Source organism: Oncorhynchus clarkii, chromosome 21 (assembly GCF_045791955.1).
Source record: "Oncorhynchus clarkii lewisi isolate Uvic-CL-2024 chromosome 21, UVic_Ocla_1.0, whole genome shotgun sequence".
Classification (NCBI taxonomy): Eukaryota; Metazoa; Chordata; class Actinopteri; order Salmoniformes; family Salmonidae; genus Oncorhynchus; species Oncorhynchus clarkii.
The window spans coordinates 31,723,110-31,741,046 of record NC_092167.1 but is presented as its reverse complement, the minus strand read 5'-3'; the positions used below and the strand labels follow the sequence as shown (position 1 = coordinate 31,741,046).

The 17,937-nt window shown below is 42.7% G+C and overlaps 1 protein-coding gene across 1 annotated transcript; it reads right to left on the bottom strand.

Annotated features, from left to right (window-relative positions):
- Nucleotides 1-13,419: 13,419 nt before the first annotated feature.
- On the bottom strand, nucleotides 13,420-15,411 carry LOC139379495 (growth-regulated alpha protein-like). Its single transcript, XM_071122314.1, has 4 exons — nucleotides 15,300-15,411; nucleotides 14,814-14,940; nucleotides 14,369-14,452; nucleotides 13,420-13,731 (listed from the first exon to the last, which is right to left on the bottom strand). The coding sequence occupies exons 1-4, from the start codon at nucleotides 15,361-15,363 to the stop codon at nucleotides 13,659-13,661; spliced, it is 348 nt and encodes a 115-aa protein (XP_070978415.1). The 5' UTR covers nucleotides 15,364-15,411; the 3' UTR covers nucleotides 13,420-13,658.
- Between the last annotated feature and the right edge of the window lie 2,526 nt (nucleotides 15,412-17,937).

The following is a 17,937-nucleotide window of genomic DNA, read 5'->3' as shown; positions in this document are numbered from 1 at the left end:
CTTGAGGTTGAAGAGGCGCTGCTGCGCCTTCTTCACGATGCTGTCTGTGTGAGTGGACCAATTCAGTTTGTGATGAGAAGGATAAGCAGAAGCTTGAGGGAATGTTTCCAATAATTCGCTAACCCAACCATAATGTAGGTGCGATGTTGGAAATGGAGAAACCGTGGATGTTGACGAAATAAAAGCAATAGTGGGCAATGTCATTGACCCAGCAAAGGATGCTGTGAGGTTTGAGGAAGATGTAAAAGAAATCTCCATGTACAACCCCACCACCAGAGAAATTGAAGAAATACTCCGCTGCTGCTTGAAATTTAAAAGGAAGGACTATAAATATATTTGGGACCGCAATGTACCAGTTGCTGATCGTGGTGAAAAGCTGGATGCAGTTTTTACAGCTGTAAATGCTGCTTTCCCCAAATGCACACGGGCAGAAAATCCATTCCACCAAACAGGGTCTTCCTCCAACACTAAGGCCTGACACTTGACCAAGACTCATGCAGCAGCCTATTGTGCCATGCTCTGGTGACAGGCCTGAGACAAGATCTGAAGACAGCTGTAACTACACATTTTGTTGCATGGGAAACAAATAACACCCATGGGGAAAGACAGTTGAAGGAAAATGAAACAACACCAAAAGAATAACCAATTCCCGTTGAAACCATGCCTGTGGTATTACAAGATAATTCACACATTGATTGGCTAAAATATATACCTGAAGAACTGTGGGCTAAATCAAAGACCAATATTGGACGCATGAAAGGTTGTGGAAATTCCGAAAAGCACCCACAGACCTTACAAAGCTCAGTACCCTCTTAGCAAAGGAGCCGAAAGGGGTATCATTCCCATTCATAGCGCGTTAGTTGAAAGAGGCGCCATCTGGTGATTATCGTTTTGTGCAAGACCTTGGAATAGTAAACAATGCTGTACATGCTAGTTTTTCAGTAATGCTTTCTATAGCATCCCTGTGGCTGAAGAGTCACAGGACTGGTTCTCGTTTATGTTTCTAGGGAAAAAATGGAAATGGACGGTGATGCCGCAAGGCTATGTTGAATCACTGTAGCATCCACATTAATGTAGGAGTGTTCAGAAACATATTATATTCTTACTTAAGATAAGTGACTCCAAAATGACACAAAACATTATTTACCATTCATTTTCATTGGGCACAACATAATCTGAAACACAACCAAAACAAACTGCAAATGTATCCATGTTTGTTGAGTCACAAGTTTGTTGAGTCCCCTCTTCAAAGAGGGAGACATTCTAGACCCAAACTGCTACAGACCTATATCTATCATACCCTGCCTTTCTAAGGTCTTCGAAAGCCAAGTTAGCAAACAGATTACCGACCATTTCGAATCCCACCGTACCTTCTCCGCTATGCAATCTGGTTTCAGAGCTGGTCATGGGTGCACCTCAGCCACGCTCAAGGTCCTAAACGATATCATAACCGCCATCGAAAAGAGACATTACTGTGCAGCCGTATTCATCGACCTGGCCAAGGCTTTTGACTCTGTCAATCACCACATTCTTATCGGCAGACTCAACAGCCTTGGTTTCTCAAATGATTGCCTCGCCTGGTTCACCAACTACTTCTCTGATAGAGTTCAGTGTGTCAAAACGGTGGGCATATTGTCCGGACCTCTGGCAATCTCTATGGGGGTGACACAGGGTTCAATTCTCGGGCCGACTCTCTTCTCTGTATATATCAATCATGTCGCTCTTGCTGCTGGTGATTATCTGATCCACCTCTACGCAGACGAAATCCTTCTGTATACCTCTGGCTCCTCTTTGGACACTGTGTTAACTAACCTCCAGACGAGCTTCAATACCATACAACTCTCCTTCCGAGGCCTCCAACTGCTCTTAAATGCAAGTAAAACTAAATGCATGCTCTTCAACCGATCGCGGCCCGCCCATCCAGCATCACTACTCTGGACGGTTCTGACTTAGAATATGTGGACAACTACAAATACCTAGGTGTCTGGTTAGACTGTAAACTCTCCTTCCAGACTCACATTAAGCATCTCCAATCCAAAATGAAATCTAGAATCAGCTTCCTATTTTGCAACAAAACATCCTTCACTCATGCTGCCAAACATACCCTTGTAAAACTGACCATCCTAGCAATCCTCAACTTCGGCGATGTCATTTACAAAATAGCCTCCAACACTCTACTCAACAAATTGGATGCAGTCTATCACAGTGCCATCTGTTTTGTCACCAAAGCCCCATATACTATCCACCACTGCGACCTGTACGCTCTCATTGGCTGGCCCTCGCTTCATACTCGTTGCCAAACCCACTGGCTCCAGGTCATCTACAAGTCTCTGCTAGATAAAGCCCTGCCTTATCTCAGCTCACTGGTCACCATAGCAGCGCCCACCCGTAGCACACACTCCAGCAGGTATATCTCACTGGTCACCCCCAAAGCCAATTCTTCCTTTGGCTGCCTTTCCTTACAGTTCTCGGCTGCCAATGACTGGAACGAACTGCAAAAATCACTGAAGCTGGAGACTCATATCTCCCTCACTAGCTTTAAGCACCAGCTATCAGAGCAGCTCATAGATCACTGCACCTGTACATAGCCCATCTGTAAATAGCCCGTCCAACTACCTCATCCTCATACTGTATTTATTTTATTGCCTTACCTCCCTTATTCTACCTCAATTGCACACACTGTATATAGACTTTTTCTACTGTATTATTGACTGTATGTTTGTTTATTCCATGTGCAACTCTGTGTTGTTGTATGTGTCGAACTGCTTTGCTTTATCTTGGCCGGGTCGCAGTTGTCAATGAGAACTTGTTCTCAACTAGCCTACCTGTTTAAATAAAGGTGAAATAAAATATAAATGTTTAAAAAAACAAGCTTGATGTAGTTATTTTGTGCTAGGAATATGGGAGCAAATATGAAACTTTTAAGAACAATTTTTTTAATTTACAAGGCAAGTCAGTTAAAAACAAATTTGAATTTACAATGACTGCCTACCGGGGAACTGCCATGTTCAGGGGCAGAATGACAGATTTTTACCTTGTCAGCTCAGGGATTCGATCCAGCAACCTTTTGGTTACTGGCCCAATGCTCTAACCACTAGGCTACCTGCCGCCCCCAAAAACTTAAATACACTAAGTGAATTTCTCCAAATACAGTACTTATCACTCCTTCAAATGAGGGAAGATACATTTCTAAATGGTAAAACAGATATGAAATGCCCTTAAATAAAAAGTGACCTTCTGTACTGTTGCCTCATATGAAACATTTGAAGCATGGACTCAGTACCAGTACTCCTTGTATATAGCATCATTATTGTTTTTGTGTTACTATGTCCTTTTTTAGTTAGTAAATATTTGTCCTACTTTTCAACTCTGCATTTTTGGGAACGCTCCAGTAAGTAAACATTTCACTGTAAAGTCTACAACTGTTATCTCAAATCCAAAATTCTGGAGTATAGAGCCAAATGAAAATATGTAGCTACTGTCCAAATAAATATGAAGGGGGGTGTATATGCTATGCCATCTTCTAACAGTTTGGTGACGGACAACAGACCCCAATTGTTCAGGAAATACTAACAGGATTTGGGAAAACCTACAATTTAAACAACACAAGTCCTCACTTCTGACAATACAACAGTGAGGGCAACACTATTACAGTGAGTATACCAAACATTAGGAACCACCCTGAACAGCCTCAATTTGTCAGGGCTTGGACTCCAAAAGGTGTGGAAAGTGTTCCACGGAAATATTAGCACATGTTGACTCCAATGCTCCTCACAGTTGTGTCAAGTTGGCTGGGTGACCTTTGGGTGGTTGACTGTTCTTGATACACGCGGGAAACTGTTGTGTGTGTGGAAAAATCCGACAGCTTTGCAGTTCTTGACACAAACTGGTGCGCCTGGCACTTACTACCATACCGTGTGTTCAAAAGCACTTGAATCTTTTGTTGCCCATTCACCCTCTGAATGGCACATACTCAAATGTCTAAATGCTTAAAAATCCTTCTTTAACCAGTCTCCTCCCCTTCACCTACACTCACTGAAGTGGATTTAAGTGGACATCAATAATGGATCACAGCTTTCACCTGGATTTGCCTGGTCAGTCTATTTAATGAAAAGAGCGGATGTTCTTAATGTTTTGTATACTCAGTGTATATACTGTAATCAGTGGAAGCTGGTGACATGAAACAGGATGGGAGACCCACAGTATAGGCACGTAACCCACAGAGAAAGTGTGTTTCAAAGACTAATTATTTTAACCTAAAGCATTTAAGAAAGACATTTATAGTACCATGTTATGGGGAATGGGAATGAGAGGGCTACTTACACTGTGTTGGAAAGGGATCACAGCAGTGAATGAATGAGGGTATGAGGCATGAGCTGAGATGTTCAGAGCCTTGACCAGTGCAGGACAGGATTTGACCGGGAAGACAAAAACTTAGCTGTAAATACAAATTGGAGATACAGTACATTCCATTATAGCTGCGCCATCGTAGGTTTGGACAACGAGTTTGTCTATAACTTAAACTCAGACATCTCAGAATTCATAAAGTCAAACACAGACTGCGCATCTCGCCCACTTGACACATCAAAGTATCTCAAGAAACGTCCCTGAATAAAGCCCTGATCATCCACATACCTGACGATAACTGCAAGCAGACTGGTGGCACCATAGGTCCCAGAACAGTGGGGCAATTTTTATCCACTGGGGCCTGGAGTTTTTCCTTATACGGTGGGGAGAACAAGTATTTGATACACTGACGATTTTGCAGGTTTTCCTACTTACAAAGCATGTAGAGGTCTGTAATATTTATCATAGGTACACTTCAACTGTGAGAGACGGAATCTAAAACAAAAATCCAGAAAATCACATTGTATGATTTTTAAGTAATTAATTAGCATTTTATTGCATGTCATAAGTATTTGATCACCTACCAACCAGGAGAGCGGAGGGGATGAGGAGCTCTCAAGAGTTCGCTCTGGACTTTAGAACTCTGGCCGCCTGCGTGGGATGGAATGAGCGGGCCCTGATCGACCACTACAGGTGTAGTTTACACGAGGACGGTCGTAGGGAGCTAGCCTGCAGGGACGCCATCCTTAACCTGCTTGGCTTGAGGGGGCTGGAGTACATTCGGGCAGCTAGGAGACTGAATCCTCGCTAGGCGAGGTGGGCCATGTTTTTCACCCGCTTTGTTTTCACTCTATCCTACAGACCAGGTTCCCAGAACGTTAAGGCAGACGCACTGTCCCGGATGTATGACACGGAGGAGAGGTCCGTGGATCCCACTCCCATAATTCCAGCTTCTTGCCTGGTGGCACCGTGGAATGGGAGGTGGAAGCGGACATCGAGCGGGCGTCACGTAAGGATCCCACTGCCCCACAGTGTCCAGTTGGGAGTCTGTACGTTCCGTTTGATGTCCGTGATCGTTTGATCTGTAGGGCCCATACGTCACCCTCCTCAGGTCATCCTGGCATCGGTCGGACAGTGCGCTGTCTTGCTGGGAAGTACTGGTGGCCCACTTTAGCTAAGGACGTGAGGGTTTATGTTTCCTCCTGCTCGGTGTGGGCACAGTGCAAGGCACCTAGACACCTGCCCAGAGGGAAATTACTGCCTCTTCCTGTTCCACAACGACCGTGGTCACACCTATCGGTGGATTTTGACCCCCGTCGAGGGGTAATACCACGAGCCTGGTCGTTGTGGATCGGTTTTCTAAGTCTTGCCGCCTTCTTTCTTTGCACGGTCTCCCTACGGCTCTACAGACTGCGGAGGCCCTGTTCACCCATGTATTCAGGCACTACGGGGTGCCTGGGGATATAGTTTCTGATCGGGGTCCCCAATTCATGTCTAAAGTATGGAGGGCGTTTATGGAACGCCTGGGGTCTTGGTCAGCCTCACATCAGGTTTTCACCCCGAGTAACGGGCAGGTGGAGAGAGTCAACCAGGATGTGGGTAGGTTTCTGCGGTCCTATTGCCAGGACCGGCCGGGGGAGTGGTCGGTTTTCATCCCCTGGGCGGAGATGGTCAAACTCCCTTAGCCACTCTTCCATTAACCTATCCCCTTTCCAGTGTGTGTTAGGTTATCAGCCGGTCCTGGCACCGTGGCATCAGAGCCAGATCGAGGCTCCTGCGGTGGATGAATGGTTTCGGCACTTGGAGGCGACATGGGACGCTGCCCACGTGCGTCTACAACGGGCCATCAGGCGGCAGAAGGCGAGTGCCGACCGCCACCCTAGTGAGGCCCGGTGCATGACGGGGTCTGGCTCTCGACCCGAAACCTGCCCCTTCGCCTGCCCTGCTGGAAGCTGGGTCCGCGGTTTGTGGGGCCATTTTAAAGTCCTGAGGACTTTAAATGGCCCCACAAACCGCGTTTGAACGAGGTTTGTTATAGATTACAACTTCTCCCTGATTAACCCCTCGTTCCATGTGTCTCTCCTCAGGCCGGTGGTGGCTGGTCCGCTCCAGGTTCCTCCGCCCCCTCTGGACATCGAGGGGGCCCCGGCGTATACTGTGCAAGCCATTATGGACTCAGGGCGAGAAGCCTTCAGTACCTCGTGGAGTGGGAGGGTTACGGTCCGGAGGAGAGATGTTGGGTGCCGGTGGAGGACATCCTAGATCCATCATTACTGCAGGAATTTCACCGCCTCCATCTGGATCGCCCTGCTCCTCGTCCTCCAAGGGGGGGGGGGGTACTATTATGACTTCCGCCGAAGTTCGGGCAGCGTTCGGTGGTCGACGTCACCGGCTTTCTAGTCGCTACCGATCCATGTTTCCTTTTCGTTTGGTTTTGTCTTCATTATACACACCTGATTTCTATTACAATAATTATGTTCCTTATTTAACCCTCTGGCTTCCCTCTCTGTTTTGTGCTTTATTGTTTGTCATGTGGGTTTGTGTTCTTGTGCTTTGGATATTTGTGTTTTCCATGTTGGAATATTCTTCTTCATTTTTGAGTAAACTGTCAGACTATACTCATCTCTGTGTCCTGCGCCTGACTCTACCTTTCTCCATTCACCAACACCCTCACATAGACAATAGAACTCACAGGGCTGAGCTAGCTTTATGCATGTTTACATCATGCAGGCCTATGCAGCTGTAGGCCTTACAAAACATTTACTCACATCTGTCGTCACTATTATGTTGATTGTATGTTCATGAATGTTTAATACTTCGATTTTCTTATTTTGATTTTGGCGCTCTGCAATTTCATCAGATGTTGTCGCAGGTGGACCGCTAGCAGTCCGCGATCCCTAACATGCTGACCAGACCAGCCACGTCGCGTGCGTTGCAAAATAAATTTAGAAATCCATGTTATTCAATTATTGCACCCACACTGCTCGCACGCGCCAACGAGAGTCTGCGTTGCAAAGGGCTCAAATAGAAATCATTTCTATTTCTGACGCAGATTGCGCTGCAGGTCCTGCCTCTCCCATCTCCTCATTGGTTTATAGAAGCAGGTACCCACGTGCCATCTCCTCATTGGTTATACCCACTTGGGTGATTGAAAGATTAAATGTTTTGCCGGTTGTCGTGGTAATACTATGAAAGTATAGATGCTGATCACTATATAAATTCAAAGATGAAAAAGCCTGGAAGTAAGAGAGATGACTAGAAACGATTCTGTTGACCATTTTATGTGTGGATTAATTGGCGTAGTAGAGGACGTTGCGCATTTCAGGTAAAATAACAACTCAATGTTTATATCCCAGGACAAATTAGCTAGCAAGTGCAAGCTAACTATATAAATTGCCATACATGTTTAATCCTTTTCGACCTGTTCCCAAATTAATGTCATTGGTTTCGAGTTTGTTTTGATATTTTAACCTACATGTTGTGATCGCGCTTGGTCTACACAACACGCGATCAACATACATTTCTGCACGATGGCGAACGCGCGCAGCCGTTTTGGGTTCCGTGTAAAGAGGTTTTAACAATCTATACTTTTGATCAGGTGGTATTGAACACCCTCACCTTTTCGTTCTTCTTCATGAAACTGATCTCAGCCAGAGGTCGACCCTCGCTTTTAATTCACACTTTTTCCGTGTACCCCAGAGAATGCAAGGGGTTCTTCGACAAAAAGTCCACAAGGAACCAACATTTTCAGCGGCATTGGCCAATCTACCATTCTGGCGCAGAAAACTGCACAATTGCGCTGGTACAGTAGCTAGCTAGCCATTTAAGTTAGCAAGGCAAATTTAAATAAATTGCCTTTACTGGACGCAAAAATGAAGTTCTTAAAGTAAGAAAACAATTTATAATATTCCTCCTCAGACTCGTGTCATTTGAAAAAACTCATTTGAATTGAATAATATCCACAAAATGCTGAACTATCAATTTTCACTCTAAATCCCTATCCAATGATGTCACCAAGCTTCTCAACAGATAGAATCCCCATTACGCTCTGTGGCACAATTCCAATACAAATCAATAGGTTAATTCTCTGATCCTAATCAGATGATTGGATGGACAACATGTCAGTTCTTCCTGCAAAAGCTTTGATTGGTTGGAGGACGTCCTCCGGAAGTGGTCATAATTACCATGTATGTCTATGGAAGGGGTGAGACCTACGAGCCTCCTAGGTATTGTATTGAAGTCAATGTTGCCAGAGTAGGATGGAAGCTTGCTGTCCTCTGGCTGCACCAAGGTGCTACCCCAGACAATGCTGTTGAAGTTACTGTAGACCTTCATTGCAACATATCCTATTTTTTATTTAATCAATTATTTGGTGACATATGAATATATTTAATATTGTTTTATCTAAAAAGGATAACTTTTTAAATGTTTCACTATTTTTACTTTTATGAAATTTCACTGAGGAGGATGGTCCTCCCCTTCCTCGTCTGAGGAGCATCCACTGGTAGAAGCTATTCCGGGTCCTGTTAGTTCCAGACTTGGTATTAGACAGACTGTATTATTGTGTATATACATAGGATGACCACATGGTGTGATTTGATCCTCTACATATTAACTTGTTTAACTATGATGAGCATAGAAGCCATTAACGCCATCTCGCTCTACACATTATAGTACATAAACAAAACTATACAATAATGTTGATGAAGATAGAAACAAATGCTGACCAACACTGTTAGGAAAACATTGTGGGTTTTGTAGAAATGTCACAAATAGAGCAAAGGTGATTCCTTATTCCACATGTCAGAGAGGCATGCTTGTTCTAAATAACATTTCTATATAGAATGTTTCTATATTTGGGTCTAACCGTTGGCAAAGAATATATAGTAGTTGCCCACTAGAGCCAGCAGGAGACACAGCTTCATGATAAAGAGGTGGTAAAGAGGCCTTGTAACCTTGATGGGACTTCCTGGGGTTATATAAAAGTTAAAGAAATACAATTAAATAAAATGTTAACCTGTCTAGTGCTGATGGGCAGGTGGGTGATGATGTGATGGTTTCTAAAGGCATCTGCTGTAGCTCCCTCAACAATAACAGATGGAGATTTCTTCAGGAATGTCCCTACCGCAAGTGTGTGTTTGTGTGTGTGTGTTCACACCATGTTTACCAAAAGGTAGTCATGAGCTGGTCTGTCTCGTGTGCCTGCAAGGCAGAGAGGTCTGGAAAAGAGCAGGGGTCATCTAGGGTTGGAGACACTTAGCAGTGTAAGCCTATAAAAGATGCAGAAAAACACAGGACACCTAAACAACTTAGGGAGTCATACACAAGGTAAATACTGTGTGTCTGATCACATAAACTGATGTGAAGATACAGTGGGGAGAACAAGTATTTGATACACTGCTGATTTTGCAGGTTTTCCTACTTAAAAAGCATGTAGAGGTCTGTAATTTTTATCATAGGTACTTCAACTGTGAGAGACAGAATCTAAAACAAAATCCAGAAAATCACATTGTATGATTTTTAAGTAATTAATTAGCATTTTATTGCATGACATAAGTATTTGATACATCAGAAAAGCAGTACTTAATATTTGGTACAGAAACCTTTGTTTGCAATTACAGAGATCATACGTTTCCTGTAGTTCTTGACCAGGTTTGCACACACTGCAGCAGGGATTTTGGCCCACTCCTCCATACAGACCTTCTCCAGATCCTTCAGGTTTCGGGGCTATCGCTGGGCAATATGGACTTTCAGCTCCCTCCAAAGATTTTCTATTGGGTTCAGGTCTGGAGACTGGCTAGGCCACTCCAGGACCTTGAGATGCTTCTTACAGAGCCACTCTTTAGTTGCCCTGGCTGTGTGTTTCGGGTCGTTGTCATGCTGGAAGACCCAGCCACAACCCATTTTCAATGCTCTTACTGAGGGAAGGAGGTTGTTGGCCAAGATCTCGCGATACATGACTTGTTCTCCCCACTGTATGTATTCTACTAAGACATTAAACTCAGAAATACTCTAAGAAAAAAATATATGAACAAAAGTTGAACCTATTTGTCTTAAAACTGCTGTCATTTGTCACACAGGGCTGGTTTCCCAGACACAGATTCAGTCTAAACTTAGCTCGGGGCTAAAAAAGCATGCTCAAATTAATGGAGAATCTCAATTTAAAAATACTTTTAGTCCAGGACTAGGCTTGATGTATCTGTGTCTAAGAAACTGGCTCCAAATGTTGTTCTCTGCATGTGCTTCCCACAAAACTAATGCAAATAATCCGGGCTCATTCTATTTCCATGTTCTCACAATGAGTCTTTTTCTTAAAGTATTGGCACCATACCAAGACCTCTGTGTTTTGGTAAATTAGGGTTTTGGCCAGGGTACAAAAGAAGATGCAATGACTTGTCCATGTTGTCTTTAGTAATAACCTTCAACAGTAAGTCACATGCTGCAGCTTCTGCAGGCACTGTGTGAGACATTGTCATCACAGGCCAAGGCGTCAAAACACACTGGCTGCATCCCAAATGGAACCCCGTTCTCTATATAGAGCACTATGTTTGACAAGGGCCCATAGGGCTCTGGTCAAAAGTAGTGCGCTATATAGGGAATTGTGGGACATAGGGAACGACATTAGTTTGCCAACATCTCTGCCATTGTCTTTGCTATAGAGCTTTTTTTTGTCTGGAAACCAAAAGCTTGATTGAAAGTGGAACGTTATACAGAGACAGTCAGCAGATATGAATATGTTGTTTTTATTTGCTTGCTTGGACAAGTTAGAAAATGAAAGCATCAATAGACAGACACTGTCTTTAAGTCCTGTTATAAAGGACTATTTTCAGTTGCCTATATGCAGCTCTCTTCTTAAGGACTCCCTTCTGACCCTACCTGTGTTTTTCACAGGTGAAGATATAATGAACATATAAGTAGTGAAACCAGCGACTCCTGGGCGCAGTGCCTTGCGAAAGTATTCGGCCCCCTTGAACTTTGCGACCTTTTGCCACATTTCAGGCTTCAAACATAAAGATATAAAACTGTATTTTTTTGTAAAGTGGGAAGTGGGACACAACAAGTGGGACACAATCATGAAGTGGAACGACATTTATTGGATATTTCAAATGTTTTATTTTTATTTTATTTTATTTTTTGAATTTTACCCCTTTTTCTCCCCAATTTCGTAGTATCCAATTGTTGTAGTAGTAGTATCTTGTCTCATCGCTACAACTCCCGTACGGGCTCGGGAGAGACGAAGGTTGAAAGTCATGCGTCCTCCGAAGCCGCTGCTTCTTTAACACAGCGCACATCCAACCCGGAAGCCAGCCGCACCAATGCGCCGGAGGAAACACCGTGCACCTGGCCACCTTGGTTAGCGTACACTGCGCCCAGCCCGCCACAGGAGTCGCTGGTGCGCGATGAGACAAGGACACCCCTACCGACCAAGCCCTCCCTAACCCGGGCGACGCTAGGCCAATTGTGCGTCGCCCCACGGACCTCCCGGTCGCGGCGGTTACGACAGAGCCTGGGCGCGAACCCAGGACTCTGATGGCACAGCTGGCGCTGCAGTACAGCGCCCTTAACCACTGCGCCACCCGGGAGGCCCCCAAGGATATTTCAAACTTTTTTAACAAATCAAAAACTGAAAAATTGGGCGTGCAAAATTATTCAGCCCCTTTACTTTCAGTGCAGCAAACTCTCTCCAGAAGTTCAGTGAGGATCTCTGAATGATCCAATGTTGACCTAAATGACTAATGATGATAAATACAATCCACCTGTGTGTAATCAAGTCTCCGTATAAATGCACCTGCACTGTGATAGTCTCAGAGGTCCGTTAAAAGCGCAGAGAGCATCATGAAGAACAAGGAACACACCAGGCAGGTCCGAGATACTGTTGTGAAGAAGTTTAAAGCCGGATTTGGATACAAAAAGATTTCCCAAGCTTTAAACATCACAAGGAGCACTGTGCAAGCGATAATATTGAAATGGAAGGAGTATCAGACCACTGCAAATCTACCAAGACCTGGCCGTCCCTCTAAACTTTCAGCTCATACAAGGAGAAGACTGATCAGAGATGCAGCCAAGAGGCCCATGATCACTCTGGATGAACTGCAGAGATCTACAGCTGAGGTGGGAGACTCTGTCCATAGGACAACAATCAGTCGTATATTGCACAAATCTGGCCTTTATGGAAGAGTGGCAAGAGGAAAGCCATTTCTTAAAGATATCCATAAAAAGTGTCGTTTAAAGTTTGCCACAAGCCACCTGGGAGACACACCAAACATGTGGAAGAAGGTGCTCTGGTCAGATGAAACTAAAATTGAACTTTTTGGCAACAATGCAAAATGTTATGTTTGGCGTAAAAGCAACACAGCTGAACACACCATCCCCACTGTCAAACATGGTGGTGGCAGCATCATGGTTTGGGCCTGCTTTTCTTCAGCAGGGACAGGGAAGATGGTTAAAATTGATGGGAAGATGGATGGAGCCAAATACAGGACCATTCTGGAAGAAAACCTGATGGAGTCTGCAAAAGACCTGAGACTGGGACGGAGATTTGTCTTCCAACAAGACATTGATCCAAAACATAAAGCAAAATCTACAATGGAATGGTTCAAAAATAAACATATCCAGGTGTTAGAATGGCCAAGTCAAAGTCCAGACCTGAATCCAATCGAGAATCTGTGGAAAGAACTGAAAACTGCTGTTCACAAATGCTCTCCATCCAACCTCACTGAGCTCGAGCTGTTTTGCAAGGAGGAATGGGAAAAAATGTCAGTCTCTCGATGTGCAAAACTGATAGAGACATACCCCAAGCGACTTACAGCTGTAATCGCAGCAAAAGGTGGCGCTACAAAGTATTAACTTAAGGGGGCTGAATAACTTTGCACGCCCAATTTTTCAGTTTTTGATTTGTTAAAAAAGTTTGAAATATCCAATAAATGTCGTTCCACTTCATGATTGTGTCCCACTTGTTGTTGATTCTTCACAAAAAAATACAGTTTTATATCTTTATGTTTGAAGCCTGAAATGTGGCAAAAGGTCGCAAAGTTCAAGGGGGCCGAATACTTTCGCAAGGCACTGTATGTAATAAACATACCAAAACAGTGAATGGACATATAATTCATATAAGATTATATATTTGGGTGTGATATATGAGACGGCAATGAAGTCGTGCGTGGATAGAGAAAATGGGCACACAATGCCACAATTTACCCTTCCACTCAAGATAATTATTTCCCAGTGCAATATCCCAATCGGATTCATAGTATTCTAGTGGGTGCTTCAGAATTGGTCACTGGGAAGGCAGTCCAGTTGAATCACGTCCATCATTTGGTTGACAAGTGTAACAGGGCAGGAGTGACGCTTCTAACCTCTTTAGAACGTTTGCTTTCCTGCATTCTGCAAAATAGAAGACAAACAAGTCAAACTAGCCAAGGACATTGCTTTTTTTTAAACCTCTATGGGATCGGTGTCTCTCCCCCCCCCAAAAAAAGATTCCCACGACATAGACATCTGACATGGGCAGAAAGCTTAAATTCTTGTTAATCTAACTGCACTGTCCAATTTACCGTAGCTATTACAGCGAAAGAATACCATGCTATTGATTTGAGGAGAGTGCATAATTATGAACTTGAAAATGTATTAATAAACCAATTAGGCACATTTGGGCAGGCTTGATACAACATTTTGAACAGATATACAATGGTTCATTGGATCTGTCTAAAACTTTGCACATACACTGCTGCAATCTAGTGGCCAACATCTAAATTGATGATGGTACAAAAAAAACATGTTTTTCTTTGTTATCTTTTTAACCAAATCTAATGTGCTACTTTCTCCTACATTCATTTTGCATTTCCACAAACTTCAAAGTGTTTCCTTTCAAATGGTATCAAGAAAATGCATATCCTTGCTTCAGGTCCTGCGCTACTGGCAGTTAGATTTGGGTATGACCAGACTATGATTTCACTAATACAAGACAATGGCAGCAATGCACTGCCATGGACTATATTATTCAGTTAAGGATTGTTATTACCTTTTGGTTGATCTCTCCACCAGAATCTTCACCAAACGTTTCTTTGGGTCCAGGCAGAGTTGACCTCCCCTTTTGAGTGTGACACTGAAAATAATTAAAGGCATAGTTCATAGATGATCCATAGACTACTTTCAAGGTCAGGAATTACAAACTATCCCTTTAATTCACTTCAAAATGTGCACCAGTACCCTTTGAGCAAATTCTTGAACTTTATTTAAATCATAAGTTACTTTTCATGTTTTTAACACTTAGTCTGAAGATCACTGTCAAAACAATTAACCTGATGATAAACTATCAAGGTGTCGATTTATCATTTGAGGGACAACAACATTTTAACTTATTCTGAGGAGAAGATCATTGTCAAAATGTATTAATAATCATACCGGTTACTGATTATAAATGCTCAGTTATGTTGATTTATCATTAGAGGGAGGGATACACTCACATGACTTCAGTCTTTGAACAGTGTGGGCGAGGAGAGAGGTGCCACACACTCTTCAAATCACTGAACGGAATAAGACCAGCCTGCACTTTGGGGCAAAGGCAGCGTAGAACCCGTGGTTGCTTTATCCCTATAGAGAGGTAGGGTGGAAAGCACAATGGCTTTGTCTTAAATCTCTTGGTTCAATTTCAGTGTTTTTCTTGCATGTGTATATATCTATGGTTACGGGTTAGGGCTAGAGTTAGGGTAAGGGTTGCTGCTGTAAACCCAGTATAACAATGAGTAGTAGTTACATTAGTTATTCATTTGTATAAACATGGATAATAACCCAGTAATAAGAACACTGTCATGTAAAGAGTCGCCAACACTACTGGAATGTTGATTAGTTGCTAAAACTTCAAATGAAAGTACCCAGCTTATAAATGCAGTAAAATAATAAAATACATCATTAATTATACAATATTAAGTGATGAATGAATGATTATTTACCTTCAGTTGTTGAGAAGATGGACAGAAGTGTGAGCAGAATGATGGTTATGATTGCGGTGTTCATAGTGATATACGTTTACTTGCAACCCCGTGGAGGACAGCTTTACTGTAGGTCTCTAATGGTCTCTAAGGATGATTCTGTTGTGGGATGAGCGTGTGGCGGTCTTTTTGCTAATCAAGTGGTTTAGCAAATAGAAGAAGAGCTGCCCATCTGTCTGCTTGAGCTTGGAATTCAATGCAGGCTGTTTCATGTCAACCCAAAACCACTTTCTCACGCTCTCTCGCTGTTTCTCACTCTCGCTCTCTTGCTGTCTCTCACTCTCACTGTCTCTTGCACTCACTCTGGATTTATTTGAAGACAGACATGCCATCTAAGCAGAATTGCAAAGAAAAAGCTATATCTCAGACCAGCCAATAAAAATAAAAGATTAAGATGAGCAAAAGAACACAGACACTGAACAGAGGAACTCGCCTCTTCACTGTTGACGTTGAGACTGGTGTTTTACGGGTACTATTTAATGAAGCTGACAGTTGAGGACTTGTGAGGCGTTTGTTTCTCAAACTAGACACTCTAATGTACTTGTCCTCTTGCTCAGTTGTGCACCGGGGCCTCCCACTCCACTTTCTATTCTGGTTAGAGACAGTTTGCACTGTTCTGTTCCGTTTCTTGGCAAGTTCTCGCATGGAATAGCCTTCATATCTCAGAACAAGAATAGACTGACAAGTTTCAGAAGAAAGTGCTTTGTTTTTGGCCATTTTGAGCCTGTAATCGAACCCACAAATGCTGATGCTCCAGATACTCAACCAGTCTAAAGGAGGACAGTTTTATTGCTTCTTTAATGAGAAAAACAGTTTTCAGCTGTACTAACATAATTGCAAAATGGTTTTCTAATGATCAATTATCCTTTTAAAATTATAAACTTGGATTAGCTAACACAACGTGCCATTGGAACACAGGAGTGATGGTTGCTGATAATGGGCCTCTGTACGCCTATGTAGATTTTCCATAAAAAATCTGCTGTTTCCAGTTACAATAGGCATTTACAACATTAACAATGTCTACACTGTATTTCTGATCAATTTGATGTTATTTTAATGGACAAAAAATAGTTTTTCTTTCAAAAACAAGGGCATTTCTAAGTGACCCCAAACAGTAGTGTACATGGTAATTATGACCACTCCGAAGTACGTCCTCCAACCAATCAAAGCTTTAGCAGGAACAACTGACATATTGTCCATCCAATCATAGAATTAGCATCAGAGAACTAACCTATTGAGTTGTATTGGGATTGTGCCACTGAGCGTTATGGGGTTTCTATGTGTTGAGAAGCTTGGTGACATTGTTTTAAGAGTGAAAAGTGATCCTGAAGCATTTTTGGGATTGTGTTAAATTCAAATGAGTTTTTTCAAATTAAAGGATACTGAGGAGGTATACCAAATTCTTGGTTTTAGCAAATTAGCAAATTTAAATAAATTGTAAATTTAAATGGCTAGCTACCAACTGTACCAGCGCGAGTGTGCAGTTTTATGCGCCAGAATGGTATAATAGACAACGCTGCTGAAAATGTTGTGGACTTTTTGTCGAAGAACCCCTTTCATTCTCTGGGGTACACGGAAAATGTGCGAGTTAAAATACCAGCTGATCAAAAGTATAGATTGTTAACAGGGAGCCTTTCATCAAGCCGTCTGTATTGCACGCCTTGCCTGCGTTTTTGTGCATGGGCAACTACAAGGAGCTTGCAGAGGTAATTGCACGTTACGATGCTTTACTTGCTGAACTTATCGAGCTTTTGACTCTTTTTTTGGGATGTCGAAAACAATTCCGAATGATTCCAGCACATCATCCATTAAAAGATTAAAGAGATTGACGCTGCGCATTCTTTCGCGTGTGCTCAAGTAGGCTTTCCACTTTCCTCTGGTATTTATTTAGCAAAGATGATAACACATACTCACTCCGAACAGACACTCAAAAACGCATGATATAAATGTTGCAGCAGCCTAAACTACACCTAAACATTAGAAATCTGACATGCTGTATGGGATGAAAACTAGATTATTTTTCAGTCTCATCAACTGTAGGCTAGCTGCATACAGCCTATGCCCACAGTCCAATCTGGTCAGGGTCAACTCATTGGTAACGTTATGTATTAATAGTCCGTTTGTGTGTCAGGAAAAAACGTGAATGTGCTCAAATTGAGTTTATATTCAAAATTGGGCTGGCTAGGCTGCATATACGTTTTTAATCCATAATGATTAACTGGAATTAATGAATCAACATAATAGTGGCGACAGATGTGAGTAAATGTTTTGTAAGGCCTACAGCTGCATAGGCCTGCATGATGTAAACATGCATAAAGCTAGCTCAGCCCTGTGAGTTCTATTGTCTATCAGTTATTGTCTATCAGTTGTTGTCTATGTGTCTGGGTAGAGGAAATCCCCCTCCAAATCTAGTTTAAATATAATTTATAGGAACAAGTATAAGGTAGATGCAGTTTGACAGGGTTTTCAGGGCCCCCCAGGGCCAGGATTTTTTTTTTCAGGAGTTAAAAGAAAAATCATGTGACCTGATTAGGAAAATCTGGTCCAGTCATAGCCCATATAAAACCTTTTTACGACTGATTAATCACTCACTCAGTCA